This window comes from Mizuhopecten yessoensis, unplaced genomic scaffold, assembly GCF_002113885.1.
Source record: "Mizuhopecten yessoensis strain PY_sf001 unplaced genomic scaffold, ASM211388v2 scaffold11073, whole genome shotgun sequence".
In the NCBI taxonomy this organism is placed as follows: Eukaryota; Metazoa; Mollusca; class Bivalvia; order Pectinida; family Pectinidae; genus Mizuhopecten; species Mizuhopecten yessoensis.
In genome coordinates, this window is record NW_018408866.1 from 119,727 (window position 1) to 140,204 (window position 20,478).

Sequence of the window (20,478 nt, forward strand, 5' to 3'; positions counted from 1 at the left end):
ATATTCAAGGTCACAGGGGTCAAATATGTTAAAAACTTTAAACAACTTCTGAATAACAAAAAATGCCCAGGGTGATGATATTTAGTCAGTAGCATACTAGGATCAAGGGCTACCAAGTTTGTTTAAATGTATGACCTTGAATCATATTCAAGGTCACAAGGAGCAAATATGGTCAAAATATAAAAAAAAATAAACAACTTGTTCTGAATAACCAAAAGGCTTAGGATGTTGATATTTAGTCAGAAGCATGCTGGGATCAAGGACTACTATATGTTTGTTAAAGTGAATGACTTTGACTTATATTCAAGGTCACAGGAGTCAAATTTCTTTAAAATCTTTAAAATCTTTAATCGACCTCTTCTACATAACCATGGGTCCCAGGATGTTGATACTTTGCAAGTTGCATCCTGAGATAAAAGGCTATAAAATTTGTTCAACATAATGACTTTGTTCGACTTTCTATCACAGGGGTGAAATGTTTAAAAACAAAATAACAGGTTCTTTTGAATGAATTTTAATCATAAATATTGATATTTTATTTTGCCTGTAGCTTTATTTTAGATCGCTTTTAAGGTTACAAGTGTGAGATTTATACCAGATGAGCGATGCAGGCCCATTGGGCCTCTTGTTAAATTCTTCGATAACCAGCATATGTCATACTTTGATAGACAGCTATTCCTATATTTTGGCCAGAGGTAGCAGAGTACAGTAGAAATGGCCTGATTCTAAAAATAAAGGGCATGTCTCAGATAAACATGGATAGTGGATTCAACCTGCACAACACACCTACATATATATATTTATAAACTACATTTTGAATACATTTTGTTTAGAAGACTGATTTTTTTCAAAAATGTTTTTCCCCAGAATAGGGACTTGTGAAAACCATGGTTACCACATCAAAAAACACAAAAGAAAATGCAAAATAATATGATTTTTAACCCAAAATTTGATCCCCGAAAGTAGGGGTTTTTTTCTTAATAAAAACCGGTCTGAAATTAAATATCGCCTACTCGGTAACAGAAATACTCACGTTTTAATATAGGTAATTCCGGTGGATTTTTCACAGTATTTACATGTGCTGAGTACAAAAATAGACTACATGAAAAGGGTAACAGGTTGTTTCGCCCCAAATCCCGTTCGCCCTAAGGGTTGTTTCGCCCCAAATCCCGTTCGCCCCAGGTTGTTTCGCCCTAAAAAAATATTTTTTTCTTTTAAGTCATAAATATCATGTTAAAAGTTAAAAAAAATATCTTTCTCTTGAATCAAGATATAATTACATGCCGGAAGGTGAAGAACGAACCTGTATATATTCATCACCGAATCCTACAACGGACATACTAATATCCGGAATATACTGTATATTATCGTTTTCATTTCTTTACCTTAATGAAGTAATGTAGTTCTTTATAAAATGCACCTGTATATATTTCAACGTTAAAAATATTTAAAACATGATATAAACAATTAAAAAGCACCCTGTCACGTCAGCCATTTTATATAAAACAAATTTCTCTTAGTACATAGATACGTATACGAAATGGACATAGATTAGGTACAAATTGCGTATAAGAATGAAAAGAAATTAATACTTTAATTATATATATCTATAATATATAGATAAGATATGGATATATAATGAAACTAAATTAATTTCTCTAAGTACAATACTTATAATATATAGATAAGATATGGATATTATGATATAATGAAACTAAATTAATTTCTCTAAGTACATAGATACGTTTACGAAATGGACATAGATTAGTTACAAATTGCGTATATAGACTGAATCTACATACGTATATTAATTGCGTATAAGGATGAAAAAAAAATTACTTTCTCTAGAGACGTATACGAAATGTAAATAATTCCCCAATACATAGATACGTATTTTAATTGTTAAGCAGATGTGTACATTTGAATTATGAAATAAACGTTGGCAATTTACTTAGGGAATTATCAAAATACATTAAATATACTTGTATAATAATGCACTTGCCAGTCTGGCAGGTTCTATGACTATAACTAATTTTAATGATATGAAAGACTAAGAAGACTTAATTTGTGACTTAAAACAAATAAAAATGAAAAGAAAATACCAAACAATATTTCGCCCTAAAAAAATTGTTTTAGGGCGAAACAACCTGGCGCGAAACAACCTAGGGCGAACGGGATTTGGGGCGAAACAACCCAGATTTGTAAATGCCCAAAACTGTAGTCTCAAACCAAATTCGAATTATTATTTTTTGAATAAGCCAACATAGTCCACTTCATCATGTATATGCCAATTTTAGTGCAGATTTGTTGAAAAATTTCGATACATGTAATATTACAGGGGTTATTCATTGTATAAAATATCACCCATGGCCACCGTACGCTACCTACTGTACATTGCTACCTGAGCACCATTTGTGCGATTAGATAATAAATGTTGTCCTAATGTCAACAGTAATGTGTATCAATCTGTAAAATTTAATATTCCATGCCTTTAGCTTGGTCACAGTTTAAAATGGTACTACTAAGAAGTTGATATGCAAGGCTTCGTGTGAATAAAAAGTCCCATGAAATAGACGAAATATAAAGTACCGAAAAGACTAAATATAAACATCCAATATCTTAAATTATCTTTGATACATCCAAAGGTAGACAAGGTAATGGAAAGAGCATTGATTGAGAGTACAATCAAAGTTAAGGAGGCCATTGTATGTGTATGTTGATTGAAGGAGAAAACATTCCACAAGGAATATTGGTGATTATAAGGAATATTTTCAAAATTTTGTATTCCATCCTTAGTCTCATTTATCAATAAATTCCCAGAGTTCAATTTTCCCACCTGAACAACACCACGGATCATGCCTCACCCGAAAGTCTGCTTTACAATGCTTTATGATGACTCTTAGTCACTCTAGATCTTATGTAAATGACATTCTGTTTTTGTAGTTGGAAACATTCCATATGAAGCCACAGAAGAACAGTTACGAGAAATATTCACCCAAGCTGGACCTGTAGTAAGCTTCAGGTACGGACATCAACAAATTTCCCTTTGTCGTTGATTAACTGGTATACATATACATACGCATAATTAATGTTATATTTTAAGTTGAAATTTGGTGGTGAAAAGTGACAGTTTACCTTCATTGGAATAATCTTTTTCACTTTCAGACCCAAAAGGGTGCTTGTGAGGAAAAGACAAGCGGTACATTTTTATTTACTAGACTAAGACATAGTTTTCACACAAGCAGCATAAACAATAATGGCAGAGACATGGTCTCTTGATCCATTAATTTCCCAAGCTGAATTCACCACTTATGAAGTGTTCTATCTTTTAGAAAGACTGCAGTTTTCAGAATATAAGCATGTTTTTTTTTTATAATTTTGATTTGAGCAGGGGAAAGTAGTTTGGCGTGGCCATAAATGACTTCAATTGTTGCTGGTTTTTCCTCGCTTACAGCTGATATTAGAAGTCAAGTGCCTGTTAAGATATACCGGTACATTGAAAATAGAAAAAATGGATGTTGAATTGAAAAGTATGCACATTTTCCATCATCATTGTCTAGATATGACTGGTGAGGGGTAGATAATTATTGATAAAAACATTGATACCTTCTGCATTTTACATTTCAGGCTTGTGTATGACAGAGAAACAGGGAAACCCAAGGGATATGGCTTCTGTGAGTACCAGGATGTGGAGACGGCACAGAGTGCCATGCGAAACCTCAACAATTATGATTTCAATGGCCGCCCCTTGCGTGTGGGCGTGGCTGCTGGGGAACAGAACAGGGATGAAATGAAAGGCATGCAGCAGGCCATGGGGGGTCCTCTGCTAGAGGTACGCCATTCCAAGACATTTTACTGATATTTTTTTGTTGGGATATTTCAGGTGAGCCCAACATCTTTTTCAAAATGATGGAGTGCCACTACTAAGAGATCGCAGTAGATTGTCACAATGTGGATTAGTTCACAGGAGAAACATGAGTCAAGGAAACAAAAATCTCTGTCCCAAAAATCACCGATATCAAGTGTACGCAGTTATCAAATATCTAACACTTGTTTCCTTGTTCAAATTGAATGCATGTTTGCAGCTATCTCTCTCTTAGTGTCTAATGAGAAGCTTAAAAGGCAACATCATGTGATAATTGTTGACCATCATTGTACAAAATGTATTATTCTGTATTAACAGAGTCCGTTTGGAGATCCTACAGAGCCAGAGAAAGCCCCAGAGGCCATCTCCAAGGCTGTAGCTAGTTTACCCCCAGAACAGATGTTTGAGCTGATGAAACAGATGAAGGTAATAAGCATGTCTTTATTCAAACATTTTCTCTGATTTTATATACTTCAACTCAGGTGTCCACTCAGCTCAACACCTGGGGTAGTGCACCTGAAAATGTTGGAGCTTCATATTTTATCTACCTTTATATGTACGTTAAAGGTGCTGTTCTGTAAAGGTGGCTTTTATAACTATGCCACAAAGTCCTTCATACTACTGAATACTATGGACAATTCATGCTAAAAGATTGACAAAGAACCAAGGCTTTCTTGGAGATCTTAAGTAGTAATAAAGAAATCCTTAATTGAAGGACTATATAATGTGTACATTTAGTGGATTAGTTACAAACAATTATTCATACATGTCCAACTACATTAAAATTCATACAATGGTCTTCTAATTTTCTTGTAACTCAAGTTTATACATATTTCTGCATCCATAATATTTTCTAACAACACCTCTATCAATAGCATATTAGTTAGTCGGGTTTTTAGAAATATTGATATTGTATTTTGTGCAGAGGCTAAATTTTGAAATTCACCTTATTGGTACCTTATTGCGTTTGTACCCTCATAAAAACCTGTTTTTATTCTTGTTTGCAATATATATTTTTTATAAATTGAAAGTGCAGAGAAAGAGTTAGGTGTGAAATCACAATATGTTATCACATCACATAGTTAGGTGTTTACAAGCAACTTGCTTCCAATTAGAAATCATGATATGCTGTATTATTATCTTTTTCAAATGTTGACATATACTTGTTAGGAGAGGTATCTTTCCAGTACCTTCAATCTTACTTTAAAATATGTTAATTGACAAAATAGTCCTCAATCTAAGTACTTTAGAAGATATTTGAGAAGTCCAGTTCCTTCTTTTACATGTATACTAATTGAGTTGTTTAAAAGGTATTGGGAGAAATGAAGATATGCATACCTTGACATTAGATTAAGGAATTTTTGTTTATTGTAGATGTGTATTCAGAACAATCCAACAGAGGCAAGGAACCTGCTTTTACAGAATCCTCAGCTGGCCTACGCTCTCCTGCAAGCTCAGATTGTCATGAAAATTGTAGACCCCCAGGTTGCCATGGTAATGTCATATTTCTTTCCTCTGGTCCCACCTACTTAAGTAAACATATATAGTTCCATGATTTTGTTTTTGAATGTATTTTCACAATAAAAAGGCAGAAAGATGATATATCACCATGATCAGACTGGTATTGTTTGTTGTGTGAAGATATTGTTTAGAAGCTCACTGATTAATCTACATATTGTGTTTTTACAGGCTATGTTACACAGAGACACCAACCAGATCCCACCGTCAAATGTACCTCCTTCCTCACAGCCCATCAGCCTGCCACCACAGCTCAGGATGCCAAATACAGTCAGTACACTGTCAGCACACTATCGTTACACTGTCCTACTCCTATCAGTACACTGTCACTGTTGTCAGTCTACTATCAGTACATTGTCACTGTCGTCAGTATACTATCAGTACATTGTCACTGTCGTCAGTATACTATCAGTAATACTGTCACTGTTGTCATTATTTTTTCAGTCCATTGTCACTGTTGTTAGTATAATATCAGTACACTGTCACTGTCATCAGTATACTATCAGTAGACTTTCACTGTCGTCAGTATACTATCAGTACACTGTCACTATCGTCAGTATACTATCAGTACACTGTCACTGTCATCAGTATACTATCAGTACACTCTCACTGTCGTCAGTACACTATCAGTACACTCTCACTGTCGTCAGTATACTATAAGTACACTGTCACTGTTGTCATTATACTATCAGTACACTCTCACTGTCGTCGGTATACTATCAGTACACTCTCACTGTCGTCAGTATACTATCAGTACACTCTCACTGTCGTCAGTATACTATAAGTACACTCTCACTGTCGTCAGTATACTATCAGTACACTCTCACTGTCGTCAGTATACTATAAATACACTCTCACTGTCGTCAGTATACTATCAGTACACTCTCACTGTTGTTAGTATACTATAAGTACACCGTCACTGTCGTCAGTATACTGTCAGTACATTGTTAGACTGTTAGTATATCATCAGTATATTGTAATTCTGATGACAAACAGAAATCTTCATGTATACTTTTAGTATCAATCAGTGTTTTATCAGTATACTGCTGCTGTCAGTTATTATATCAGTATATCATGTACATATCTATTGTCAATAAAAGTTTACTATCAGTGCAGAATACCATCATAACAGCACTGTATCAACACTTATCAAAAGATCAAGAGTAGATATGTTTGGACGTGTATCATTACAGCCAATCTTCAATTGCACAGCAATTATTTTATGTACTATCATAAATGTAAGGGATATTTAGGTTTTAATTCTGCAGTGTGTTGTTGTAAGTGATTGTGTGTTGTAGTCAGTGCCCCAGGGCCCACCTAACTCTATGGGAGGACCCATGCCTATGGGCAGCAACATCATGGCTCCAGGTAAGTCTGCCTCATCAGTAAAAATACATATGATAAACAGTTTTTTACCTCTCTGTGTGTAATATTATAGACACACAGTTATTCTGATGACATTGATGTCTATATCAGCTCTGATGATAAGTTATTTTATGTTTTATGATAGTTAGTAATGTCAGTATGAGCTCATGAACAATGAATAATATGCAAATTCAGATGGTCAGTGATGTTATATAAGGTGATAAAACAGTATAATAAACCCTAGTTGGCACACTGTATTGTAAATCATAATTTCATATCATGCTCACTCTCTTTCATCATTTCCTGACCAAAATATAACCTATTCAATTCCATGTGTATCCACTAACTTTATAGCATATATTAGTGATTTATGAGGAAAAGTTTTCTGTTATGAACTGAATATATTTGGTGTAATTTGAATTATTAAATATAAAATGTAATATCTTTGTTTTAGGTCCACATGGCCCAGGTGGACCAGGACCACATGGGCCTGGAGGTCCCGGTTCTCACGGCCCTGGAGGACCAGGTCCACATGGCCCAGGAGGTCCAGGTCCACATCCAGGCGGTCCACATGGTCCAGGGGGTCCCGGACCTCGTGGCCCTGGAGTTCCTGGCAATCGTGGTCCTGGTGGCCCTGGTCCTCATGGCCCAGGTGGACCAGGGCCAGGAGGGCCAAGAATGGGTGGACCAGAAATGATGGGCAGACCTCAGGGACCATTGATGGGTAAGTGGGGTTTCACTACTGGTTGTGTGTGGGTCTTGTAACGGGTATTTCTGTACTGAATCAGTCTCCATAATTCTATTCAATTTATTGTTCTTTTCTAATGTTTTATTTTGGTAATGTTAGATTTTAAGATTTTTTAGTATGTCTTTGTAGCAAACCCAAAATAGCAGGTGCTACAAATTTTGGTAACATGAGGAAGAAAAAACTAACAATTAATAAAATAAGTTTTAGTGAATTTATGAGAAAAATGGAGATGACATTTGATTTTTACCCTACATACATGTAGTTCTATGCAAAATATGGTGAAAATTGAGGTTACATTCAAATAAATGGCTTTAACAATTTCATACCTGCCAACCCTGGATACACTGAAAGAGGGTGATTACCCTCATTTGAAAATGAAAAAGAGGGTCATAGCGTGCGACATATTTTTTTTCGCAACAAATAGAAGAAAAGTATATGTAGATATTAAATTAGAACTTTAATATTTTAATGATGTAAAAGGTACATTCTACATTCATTGAACTATTCTTCCAGCAGATCTACAGTAGCTGCATGATCCTCATCCACAATACCAGATTCAAAGCTGAAAAATAAAAAGATTTGTCAACAACACAACTTATAAAATTAATTCATAATAAAAAATATGATACTGTGTTTTCACAGGCATTTTTTTATGTCCATTAAAATGGTCCTGACAATAAGATGTTGCACCCTACACATAAAAAAAATATCAGTTTTATACAAGTAGGGTTTGAATTCTTATTGCCAGGATCATTTTGATTGACAGAAACAAATCTTCAAATGCCTGTGCATGTTTTTGAATGTCTAAGTAACATCGTTTTTAGCACCAGATCCAACTGAAATATGCAATTAACAAAGAGTGCAGAATGGAGCGTTTGGTCCATGACCGCCAGACTTTATCCACTATAACTCATTTTCCTACGACATTTGATATGTGCACAATTATCTTTTCTTTTAGTCCCGATAACGACCTCTTCCTTCAAGAAGACATAACGTTACCTTCAAAATACGATCTATTCTACGTAAATACATTGTAAAAACAACTCAATTATTCGTTAAAACACCTCACTAATTACTTGTCGGTAAGTTCAGTAACAACAATCTTTATATAAACATTTGTAAAAACAGTTCTAGTACGTATATAAACAACTCACAACTTACCTGTCGGTGAGAAACGGAAACGGGAAATAGATCATCTTTCTTATGAAACAGGATGGAAAAGTCTGGAGAATTCCGAGTGACTTTGGTAATTTCTAATATACGAAAAGATTCTTGGCGAAAATGGGAGAAATGGACGAAATCTGGGTCAAAATCGTAACCCGGCTGGTGAAGTTAAAAAAGCGTCTGAAGGGCTAAAATCCGGGGGGTAATATGATGAAATCGGGGCACTTGGCAGATATGCAATTTATCAGGCTATTCACAAGAATGTTACATGACAATAGTCAGAGTCATTATTGTGAACTACTGGAAAAAACTTATTAATAATGAAAAGAAGATATTTTGTTGAATAAATGCACTTTTACAGTTAAATATTGTTGTGTTATTCAGGTCCAGGTGGTCCTCAGCCAAACATGGGTGGACCACAGCCAAACATGGGAGGACCCCCCATGAGGCCAGACATGGGTGGTCCCCCTCAGTCTCGTCCCGAACAGAGGGACCCCAGGATGGGGGATGGGCGTGGTATGCCTCCGAGGCCTGGTCCCCAGGGTGGAGCTCCAGTTGGTATTCCAGGACTACCAAACTTGTCTTTGGTAAAGTGCTTTGTCATAGTTATCAAATAAATGTACACAAACATGGACTAAATTGGAGTTATTATATTAAGAAAACATCCCATTATTAATGTTATCCACTTATAAGGAACCTAGTGGTTCTTTATGCATGTATTTATTCAATCTATAGAAAGTTGAAAATATTCAATGGGGATCTAAAGGAACTGCTGGACTAATATATAGTAAGGAGTGAAATTGTTTGTAGATTCCTCTAATTACAAGCCTAATGTTTTTTTTACCTTTTCATTTGTTTGATGTTGGTTCTTTTAATATGTTGTTATGGACTATTTATTGGCCCTAACGGGCCTCTAAAATGTAGCAATGATAATTTTAAATAGAAAAAGTATTGTTGCAAAGAACTTTATTTTTACATTAATTGGTGTAAATTTACTATAAGGAAACATTCTGAGAAATTTCTCTAAATGCAAATGAATGAATGTCTGTACATCAACCCAAGTTAGACTGGAGTCACTGTGTAATACTGCTGTGTCTTGTATACAGGGTGGCTTACAGTTACCAGGAGGTATGCCAAATATGTCTGCTGGAGCTTCAATCTCGGCACAAGACCAAGAGAAGGTAGGGAAAGACTATTTTAACACTTCTGCAGTTCAAAGTTTAGATAGAAAAAAGGTCTAGTAAATATGACAAACTTTCAATGGACAAGGATGACTATCAATCAGAATATGCTGCATGAAAAATAAAGTACTGCTATAATATGACTATCGTTTTGTTATTATAAATGGTTTTGGTTTTATATGAAGGTATGCTTAAAAGTGGGGATGGTGGCCGAGAAAACAAGAGTTATTATAGGAAGGCTTCTGTGTATTATCTCATTTTCAGTAAATGTTATGGTTATACTAGGCACCTTGATACTGAATGATGTTGTGTTGTAGGCTGCCCTGATCATGCAGGTGTTACAGCTAACAGACCAGCAGATAGCCATGTTACCCCCCGACCAGCGGCAGAGTATTCTCATCCTCAAGGACCAAATAGCGAAGAGTGCAAACCCATAGACGCTAACATTGTTTTCTTATTGCTTCATCTTGTTCACAAAGACCCACAGTTAGATACCAGGAGCTGGAACATCAGGCATCAAATCACCTTATAAGGGTAGACAACTCTGTGGAACGCCATGTAAACCTCCACGGATAACAACTTGTTACAGTAGACACTATTGACCATTTCATTTGTCAATATCAAATTTTATAAATCACAACAGATTTATATTTTAAATTAGAGTGGCCAAAAGTTGTTTTACTAAAGTGTCTGGGGAATTGTCAAGGCTCATTGGATGAAATCAGTTGTTTTTTTGTATAGATGGTTGAAGGAGAACCGGGTCAAATAGCATGGTGTATGAATAGATGCATGGTTTATTTGATGTAAATATTGAAACTGCAGTTTACATCATATACAATTTATTGAAATGGCAGTTTAAAATGAAAGTGGCTTAAAAAAAAAAAAAAACACTTTGATTATATTTTGATAGATCCAAATTACCTGGTATTTCAGGTCCATCTTTAATCTTGTTTGAAGAAAAAAACTTTGCTTTCTTGAAGCAAGTACAAAATACAAAACAAAGGGACAGAGGTAAACATATAAATTTTGTCATTCAGTAGAAATATTGTTGTCATTTAGGGGAGATTTGGACTGAAAGTTTGAATGTTTCATTGTATGTATAGTGTTACGAATCAGTTCATTAACTGTATGAAAGTGTAACAGTATTATGGAATATCTTTCACTGTGGGTACGAGAGCAGATGAATGCTAAATAAATGTAACCAGTGAGGTGTACGAAAAATCTCCTCACCATTTTGATTCATGTCATTCAGTAGATTTTCCATACTCATGTTTTCATTATATTTTGGTGTCAGATCTAGATAGAAGTAAAATATGTCTGCTTCATTATGTGTTGAGATTTGTTTATTTTGATGCATGTAGTCACATTAGTATTTGCTGTCGTACAGAAGTCTTTGAGATGAGTAACCAATGTACGCAGTGCATTTTAGATTAAAACAGATCCAATCTTTTTGGAATCCTAACAAAACCACTTCTGAGACATAGCCTGGGCAGGAGTGTTGCAAGGATGAGGTGGTAGCGTATGTAAATATCTATTTTTCTGTTATAGTAACTTCTGGTTGTGACAACCCGGTTTTCTATGACACTGTGTGATATTCCTTTGTAGAAAGTGCTGATAGAGTTGGTCTTCCAGGCTGCTTGGTTCCATGCCTACGATTTCTTCCAGCTTCGAGGGGACCCTTTCGAATACCTAGTAGGCCCTATTGGTGATGCACTGGACTTTTTCTTAGCTCATTCAGTCGGTCCGGCTGTTACGCCTAAGCTTAGTTTAGCTCATTCAGTCAGTCCGGCTGTTACACCTAAGCTTAAGCATGTCTTGGCGTTTCTGCAGAGCCCCCCGTCCTTTCTGAAGCGTCAAACATTGTTTCCCCTGGCATTGATCAAGCTGTGTGCGAGATGTTCCCTCTTATGAATGAAGTCCTACAGCTGGATTAATCTTAAGCATCAGGTCAGTCTAGCAGAATAGCTGTTCCGTTTTGCTTCGATATGTTTACCCTCTAGTCATGTAAAGAGTTTCATCCGCCCGTTACCGCTGCCAGTATCTCTGTCCCTGGTAAGGTCGTAACTACACCGCGAAACATGCATTGAGATGTTATCAATCAACCTGAGCTTTGTAATGAAAGATTAAAACTTGTATACTCTCGTTATCTCTACTTCACATCTGTACCATAAACGATGCTAAGTATGTTTCTGAAAGTCATAACTGAATTAAACAATCTATTGGGAAAAAACCCATATATTCCATGTAGCAGTGCTAAATATTAGTTGTTCTAAACAGCTGTGTTTAAGTATCCTTGTATGCATATGACAGACAAATATTGATGTTCTGCATCATAGGATCAACGTCAGTTTCACTCAAATACCAAGGGATTCCTAGAAGGATGAAACGGCTGTATAATGCGGTGTCATTCATTTCTGACATATATGGGAGCCACAATCACATCACAACACACACATCTTATGCTGTCCATCAGTTACGAACATCAGGTGACGCTGTCTGGTTCCTCTTGTGTTCTCAGACGATGTCTGTGCAACGTCTGAGCTCTATTAGAGCCATCAAGTTGGTCATGCATTGGGTCGATCACATCTTTGATCTTATCAAATTATACAGGAAGGCATTTCATTAATTTGAGGCTTTAATTTTATCCATCCATCAATAGCTCTATGTGAAGATTTACGCCCACCTGCTGGCTGCAATTTCGTAGAATCTTGCACGGACTTCTTGGTCCCGACATAGTCATGACTTCCAATCTTTGAAATGCTACGAGTAGTCTTCCTGTGACGTGTCCATCTACCCATCCGTGTACAATTGTTTCTGGAGTATATTTCAAAAACCGTTATATATTATATGTTCAACATGAGCCAACACAAATCGTAGGTGCCTTTTGACATGTTTTCATGTTTCTGATATCAGTAAATTATAATTTGCGTTTCAAAACACCACAACATATTTTATCATCAAACTTCACACACGAGTTAATTACACTGCAGATGAGTGCGTTTTGATTTTACATTGAAATAGTGCTAAAAATATGTCCATTTTGGAGCATGTTTGCGTTCCCGGACCATATTTCAAAAATCGTTACAGGTATGATGCTCAAACTTGCTACATAAGTCCATTAAAACACAGAGAGATGCCATTTGCTTTATCACGTTTTAATGTTCCAAACTTACCGATGCCTACGCATATCTGTTTTGCTCAATCATGAGTGTGCGTGGTGCAACCTCGGAATTTTGATTCAAAGTTGTGGTTGGAAGTCATTGAAGTTGGTCATGGTTAGGTTAATTGCAGAACATATATTATAAATATTCGTCATATTAAGATATCTTTCGTCTTTTAGAGAAACTTTTGTTAGTTGATGCAATATTTGAGACCGCTAAATATTTCATTCAAGTTGGTACGTATGGATTATATATATACTACTCTCATTTTGTTTAGGATCACTTTTATTTTTGGGCATATGTGAAAATAAGTATTTTATCTGGTTTATACTGAGATTATTTTTGAAAAAGCCACAGGAAAAGGGTTACCCTTAAAATTGGTAACAACGAGGTATTCACTGAAAAAATTAAATTGAACAAAAGTCATCCTTACTAAACAGAAACTGTTTTAGTATCGAGTGTGACGCACATGAGCATCAATAACAGCTTCACAACGTCTACGCATGCCCTGAATGAGATCGCGTATCCGGTTTTTAGCTCACCTGGCCCGAAGGAATATATTTGATAAGGTAAACAACCTGGATACCCGACTTTGAATGACCTTGATATCAACGAAAAAGGAGCGGAGAAACTCATCCATCAGCTCAACGCCATTAAAGCCAGCGGCCCGGACAACTTGCCAAACCGAGTACTACAGCATTGTTCCAAGGAGTTAGCATTCTGTCTCGGCTACATCTTTAGACAGTGAGTCCCTTACCACCGGGGAACTACCAGATGATTGGAGGACAGCAAACACCATGCCCATCTTCAAGAAAGGGAACCAGCACCTTGCAAGCAACTACAGATCAGTTTCACTCACCTGTGTATGCAGCAACGCTACTAGATCATATATCATCTGCCGCCACACGATGAACCTCTTTCAGGAATATAACATCCTCACACATCTACAACATGGCTTCCGGTCTGGACATTCATGTGAATGGCAACTTCTGCTCACAATCCATGATATCATCAGTAAGTACGACCGTAAACACCAGATTGATACCGTCATCCTCGACTTCAGCAAGGCGTTTGACACCGTACCTCACTCTAAGCTTCTATATAAGCTTGAAAACTACGGCGTACACGACAACATTCTCAGATGGATCAGATGTTTCCTTACCACCAGGACCCAGAGAGTACTCGTAGAAGGAGCCCAGTCAACATCAGTAAAAGTAGAATCCGGCGTACCACAGGGTACTGTACTCGAACCAATCTTATTTCTGGCCCACATGAATGACCTCCCTACTTGCGTGCATTCATCAGTCCGTCTCTTCGCAGATGACTGTTTATTGTATAGATCGATCTCCAAACAGATCTGAACGCACTCGAGAAGTGGGCCGAGGACTGGGGCATGTCCTTCAACACCAATAAATGCTACATACTCAGAATGGCAAGAAGTAGAACACCAAGTACATACAGATACCAACTCAACAACAGCGTACTGGAAGAAGTGACAGAAAACCCATACCAAGGAGTAAACATAAGCAGCTCGCTCAGACGGGACTCCTATAACAACAGAACTATAAGGAAGGCAAACTCCACACTAGGATTCATGAGAAGAAAGGGGAAATGTCCATCAACCTTAAAATTAACAGCATACCGATCACCATATAGTAAGACCACTCCTGGAGTACAGTGCCACAATTTGGGACCTATACCAGAAGAAACACACATCATCACTGGAAAAGATCCAACGCAGAGCTGCGGGATTTTAGCAGTGTTGCATCTATGCTCAATAAACTGGGACTCACACCACTCGAGGAACGCAGACGTGAGCAGATACTAGTTATCTTCTATAAGATCATTAAGGGGCTAGTGGCTATACATGTAGACCAACATCTACATCCAAACACAAATACCCGAATGCGCACTTAGAACAGTCTGAACTTTATACAGCAAGTTACCAACACATAACTCTATAGGAATTCATTCTTTCCACGAACAACGAGTGACTGGAATTCCCTACCCAACAACACTGTGCACTGAACCCTTTTAAATAACGACTAAATTCACTATAAACTTTAAATGCACTATTTAAAACCCGGAAGTTTATACTCAAGATTGAGGCCTTTCTGGTAGACAACAGATACATCTGCTCGATGGGATTTAGATCGGCAAGCGGGCTGGCCAATCCATTCGTTGAATTGTCTCTTGCTGTAGATACTGCGCAGTCACCCTTGCTCTATGTGGCCTATCATTATCGTCCGTAAGGATGAAGTCAGGGCCGATAGCGCCAGCGTAGGGTCTGACATAGGCACCAAGGATTTCATCGCAGTTAGTCCAGGCCGTAACGGTACCATTATGGAAGACGGAGGTCAGTTTTCCCACGAAGGCTTATGCCCCCCAACTCCAACACTGAACCTCCGCCATATCGGTCTTTTCCACAACGTTATCTGCCTGGAACCTCTTCCCAGGTTGTATCCATACTCTGACGCGCCTGTCGATGAAGTCGAGACAGAATCTGTACTCGTCAGTAAAAAAAAAAAAACGGTTCCCATTCCTGAAGGGTCAAAGTGCCGTGAGCTTGGGCCCAATCAAATCGGTCCCTAACATGGCGGGCAGTTAAGTGAACTCGTATTGCTGGTCTACGTGACCTTAAACCAGCATCACGAAGACGGTTCTGAGCTGTCTGAGTGGCTACCATGGTACCAGAAGCATTTAGGAGGTCATTTCGTAAAGTTGTGGTAGTCTGGAACCTGTGTCGCGGTGCCTGTATGAGCAAAAAATGGTCTTGGCGTTGCGTGTAGCCCTAGAACGACCTCCAGCATGACGTCTGGAAGGGTTTTCGTTAGTTTGGAAACGATTCCACATTCTTGCCACCACACTTTGAGACACCCAAAGGTCTACTGCAACCTGACGTTGAGATATGCTAGCTTGCAGCATTCCGATGCCCCTATTCATTTCACCGTCATTTAACCGTTGTCTGGTCCGTCTTTGTGCCATATTAAAAAAAATACGCAAAGAATTAAGAATATTCATCAAATTGATTTCCTTAACAATTTGAACAACGCCTTACTTAGCCTAGCTTAGCTTTTGGAAGAGGTATACACGTGGAAAAGCGTGCACGCGCTTTTTTGGTTGACTAAACACACAAACACAGGACGATTTTGAAGGCTAACAGATTCGCCCAAAAACTGTGCCGTGTACGGAAGGAAAATATAATATCCTTTCTAACATTTTGATTTATTTTTCAAAATGTGAGTAGTATATAACGGATCATATAACACAACCAGTGAAGTGTTTTAGTACGTTATTTACTCTGACACCTTCATTAGACAAAATTTGTCAGGTACATATTGTAATAGTAAACGAAACGTCACGCATAAACATTTCACTGATTGCGCTATATGAACCCTTAAACAATACAGTGAATGTATCCTCTTCACAGTAGATTCATAACTTATGCCTTACAAATTGTTGCTGTACATAAGGTAAAGTTGGATACTGACACATTTCGTCCCTATGTCAAATCTTGGATATGATATTGAAACTGATCAGTTATTTAGATATCAAATAGTTATAGTTCGTAAATGTTAAAGGACTTACTTTGTAAACATGTAATAGTCTCTAGAACTGAGGAGTGAATTATAAGGATGAAATTAATATTGACTAAGTATGTAAATATCCAATTTTATATTCTTAACTGTTATCACCTAGACAATATGACATCGCTGTAAGTGTAGTCTTGCACTGATAAGGTGGTCGCTATGATCGGTCAGAAATCGGGCAATATGGCGTTGACGTGGTTGACGTGTCTCTCACTGTTGGTAGTTTGTAATCTTGCTTTCGCACAAAGTGAGGATTCTATTGAGATGCGACTTCGTAAAATGGAGAGAGAGTTTTCGTTGTCAATAGAATCTTTGAAATCCGAGCTGAAAGACGCCAAGGACAAACTACAATTCCTCCAGTCAGATCTTTACTCGACAAAATCGAGTTTGCGTGTTGTGGACCTACAATTGTCAGCTACTCGAACCGATCTAGAAACAACTCGGATTGGACTTCAAAAGACCCAGTCGGAATTACAAATGACTCGGGCAGAACTGGTGGCGACAAAGTTGAAACTTCGTAGTACGCAGTTTATGACTGAAATAATGAGTGCTGAAAATGATCATGGAATTGTGGCCAACGAGATACTTTATAATGATACAAAGAGCAGGCTAGTCATACCACCAACTTTTTCTGGTAGAAAAACCAACCCTCCTGAACCACAACCAACAAAGCGTAAAACTGAACAAACCACAACGAAACTAAGTAAGTCACACGGTTTTGGGACGTGGTCACAAATGTAGATATATATCATTGTATTGTAGGCTACAAGGACATGATATTGTACTGTAGGCTACAAAGACGTGATGGCATTGTATTGTAGGGTACAGGTATGTGATATCATTGTATTGTAGGGTACAAGGACGTGATATTATGGTATTGTTTAGTACAAGGACGTGTGATATCATTGTATTGTAGGCTACAAGGACGTGTTGTTATTGTATTGTTGGGTACAAGGACGTGATATCACTGTATTAAAGGGTACAAGAACGTGATATTATTGTATTGTAGGGTACTGGGACGTTACTTCATTGTACTGTAGGGTACTGGGACGTTACGTCATTGTATTGTAGAGTACAGGAACCTGATGTCATTTTATTGTAGGATAGAGGGACGTGATGTCATGGAATTGTTTAAAAAAGGGATGTGATGTCAATGTGTAGTAAGTTACAGGGACGTTACGTCATTGTATTGTAGGGTACAAGGATGTTATGCAGGTTAGGTGATACCATTGTATTGTAGGATAGAGTAAGGTGATACCATTGTTTTGTAGGGTAGAGTAAGGTGATACCATTGTACTGTAGGATAGAGTAAGGTGATACCATTGTATTGTAGGATAGCGTAAGGTGATACCATTGTATTGTAGGCTAGAGTAAGGTGATACCATTGTTTTATAGGGTAGATAGTCCGAATTATTCTGACGTTTTATCAACTTTTTTCATATCGGTCTCGACAGACCGATATGATATGAAAAAAGTTGATAAAACGTCAGAATAATTCGGACTAAGGGTAGAGTGAGGTGATACCGTTTTATTGAAGGACTAAGTGACAGGGTAACATTTTATGGTAGTACTGTAATCAGGGAAATGTTGTCATTTTATTGTAGGTACTCTTGGAAGATGATGAAAGTCATTTGTTATATTATAATTTTAGTTAAGAGTCTTATTAACAGCTTGGGTTATTTAAGAACGTGATGGTGAGAAAGAGACAGGCAGATAGGAATACAAATAAGAAGTTTCATCTTTTTAAATCATTACATATAAAAGATAAGTAAAAAAAAAAAAACAACAGAAGAGCAATTCGAACCTAGATGCCTCTTATATTGGTTGATAAAATGCGATAGCTATAAACTATTGAAAATCCAATGAACTAATCTGTTTGGTATTGCAGATCGCCGTGTTTCTGATGAAAGCCTCGAAAAAGCATTTTCCGCTCAGACGTCCAAACATGTTGAGTCGCTTGTACCTCACCAGACTGTCATCTTTCCGCACATCGTCCTCAACGAGGGTGCGGGCTACGACAACCTAACCGGTGTGTTTACCTGTTCTGAGTCCGGGGTCTATCATTTCTCTGTCACCATCATGGCATTTCGCAACGACGAAGTCGAAACAGAATTGATTGTCAATGGTAACGTGGTGATGGTAAACTATGCTGGCGGAAACCAGCAGCACAACCAGGGCACCAACTCAGTCGTGGTACGTTTGGACATAGGAGACCGAGTTTGGGTTCGAGTTGAGGACAACCCAGTCATCAACACGAATAGTATACACATATATGGGTACGCTTGGTCAACCTTCACCGGCTTTATGATATAATTCTGTTGGGACCTAATAAATAAAGTATATGGTTTTGTTGATTGTATTACTATGTAGACATATGATTTAGCGTCTCCGTATATACACACCAAAGATCCTTATGACACACCCTATACCCGTACGTGCCTTACGACAAATCGACACATTCTATCACACGCCTCGACCATGATATTTGTCATATATTGCATTTGTAAATTTTAACAATTCTTTCCAAGACAGTACGACACAAATAAATTCAAATCAAAATGAGATGCAAGTGCTGTGTGACAGTTTGTTTATGTCTTAAGTGTTTGCACTGTATATCAAACTATTATATATTCACCGGTTTAGTTTCGCAGCCATCAGACGAAATATTGGTGGAATCAGATATCAGTGTACAACTTGACATCATGGTGAACATAGGGGCCAGGGGACATGTCGGGTGAGGCTTTTAAAAGTGATTGGTGCTGGAAACACACGGGCGACTGTACAGCAGAAACACCAGAGTAAATGAATACAGAACTAATTGTAAAACTACTGAAGAAAAGGAATCTGGGGAATTATAATTACTGGAGAGGAATATATTCACTCCCCGAGACACAAAGCTGTTTTTCCATAACCATTTTGAAAAGTATGATATATTTAAGAAACAGCTGCATATAGCATATTTTTACACTTGGGCAGATTCTACAACTGATTGAAGAGTGAAATAGCATCGTCTAAATCAATTTAACAACATTCACAGAGAATCTTTGTAGAATAGTCTGTGAAAATATGGAATCAAGCAGAATGTTGAAAATTGTATGATAATTTTCAAATTCAAGGTGAGTTGCAGCAGCAAAGACTGCTTCAATGTGAAATCTTGGGTAGGAACAGAATGCATCCTGTCCCTAAACTGTCCATTACGATGAAGTCAAAAGAAGCTAATAAGAGACTAGGTTACAAAATGAGCACTGACAGAAGTACCAAAGACATGGGTCATGGTGATGGTATTGTTTAACTTCATGACGACATCAGAAGTTAACACTGCTGCCAAGACAGACCTAAAGGTTGACCGAGATGTATGTGATTCAGAATAAGGAAAGAAATATAAAGTACAAATAGGGGACAAGGAGGTATTCACTTAACTGGGATAAAAAATGGCGATATGTTTGTATTCCAGAAAGGAAGAGAAGTCAATAATGTAGAGATAGGTATTTCCTTGTACACTGAACACAAGGACCCGGATTTTAACATTTGTTACATGGTGTTTTGCAGTGTGCTTCGAAATGCTAAAATATAACAACTCCAATCATATACCAATTTAATTGGAAAGTAAATAAACAGGAATGCCCCAAAAGCATTCTCAATAAATTCTGAACGATGAAGAACGAAATTTTAAAAAAAAATCCAGGCTCCGAGATGCAACATTCAAGTAAAACAGTCAGGCTAAATTGTACGAGATTCCTCGACTCGGAAATAAAAACATAGGTAGCCTGTACCACAAATCTGGCGTGAAATTCAGGAAGGAAGGATTCTCGAGAAATTCTGGTCTAACACCATCACAAACCAGGAGGGAGTAATCAAAAGACAAACGCTTGGGCACGTGTGTCAA

The 20,478-nt window shown here is 37.4% G+C and overlaps 2 protein-coding genes across 3 annotated transcripts in view; both read left to right on the forward strand.

Moving 5' to 3' along the window:
- Window positions 1–11,166, forward strand: part of LOC110465410 (cleavage stimulation factor subunit 2-like) — a 13,322-nt gene extending 2,156 nt beyond the window's left edge. Inside the window, exons 2-11 of one of the 2 annotated variants that reach the window (XM_021521201.1) lie at window positions 2,944–3,022; window positions 3,628–3,832; window positions 4,184–4,291; window positions 5,240–5,359; window positions 5,555–5,653; window positions 6,682–6,751; window positions 7,203–7,472; window positions 9,045–9,247; window positions 9,767–9,841; window positions 10,159–11,166. In XM_021521201.1, coding sequence (XP_021376876.1) covers window positions 2,944–3,022; window positions 3,628–3,832; window positions 4,184–4,291; window positions 5,240–5,359; window positions 5,555–5,653; window positions 6,682–6,751; window positions 7,203–7,472; window positions 9,045–9,247; window positions 9,767–9,841; window positions 10,159–10,278 — 1,349 coding nt within the window. In that variant the 3' untranslated portion in view covers window positions 10,279–11,166. The remainder of the gene's footprint in view (window positions 1–2,943; window positions 3,023–3,627; window positions 3,833–4,183; window positions 4,292–5,239; window positions 5,360–5,554; window positions 5,654–6,681; window positions 6,752–7,202; window positions 7,473–9,044; window positions 9,248–9,766; window positions 9,842–10,158) is intronic. The other variant, XM_021521202.1, reaches the window with a different exon arrangement.
- A 5,584-nt stretch (window positions 11,167–16,750) lies between these two features.
- Window positions 16,751–19,124, forward strand: LOC110465407. The gene is made up of 2 exons (XM_021521197.1): window positions 16,751–17,295; window positions 18,481–19,124. The coding sequence occupies exons 1-2, from the start codon at window positions 16,752–16,754 to the stop codon at window positions 18,903–18,905; spliced, it is 969 nt and encodes a 322-aa protein (XP_021376872.1). The 5' UTR covers window position 16,751; the 3' UTR covers window positions 18,906–19,124.
- Window positions 19,125–20,478: the final 1,354 nt, after the last annotated feature.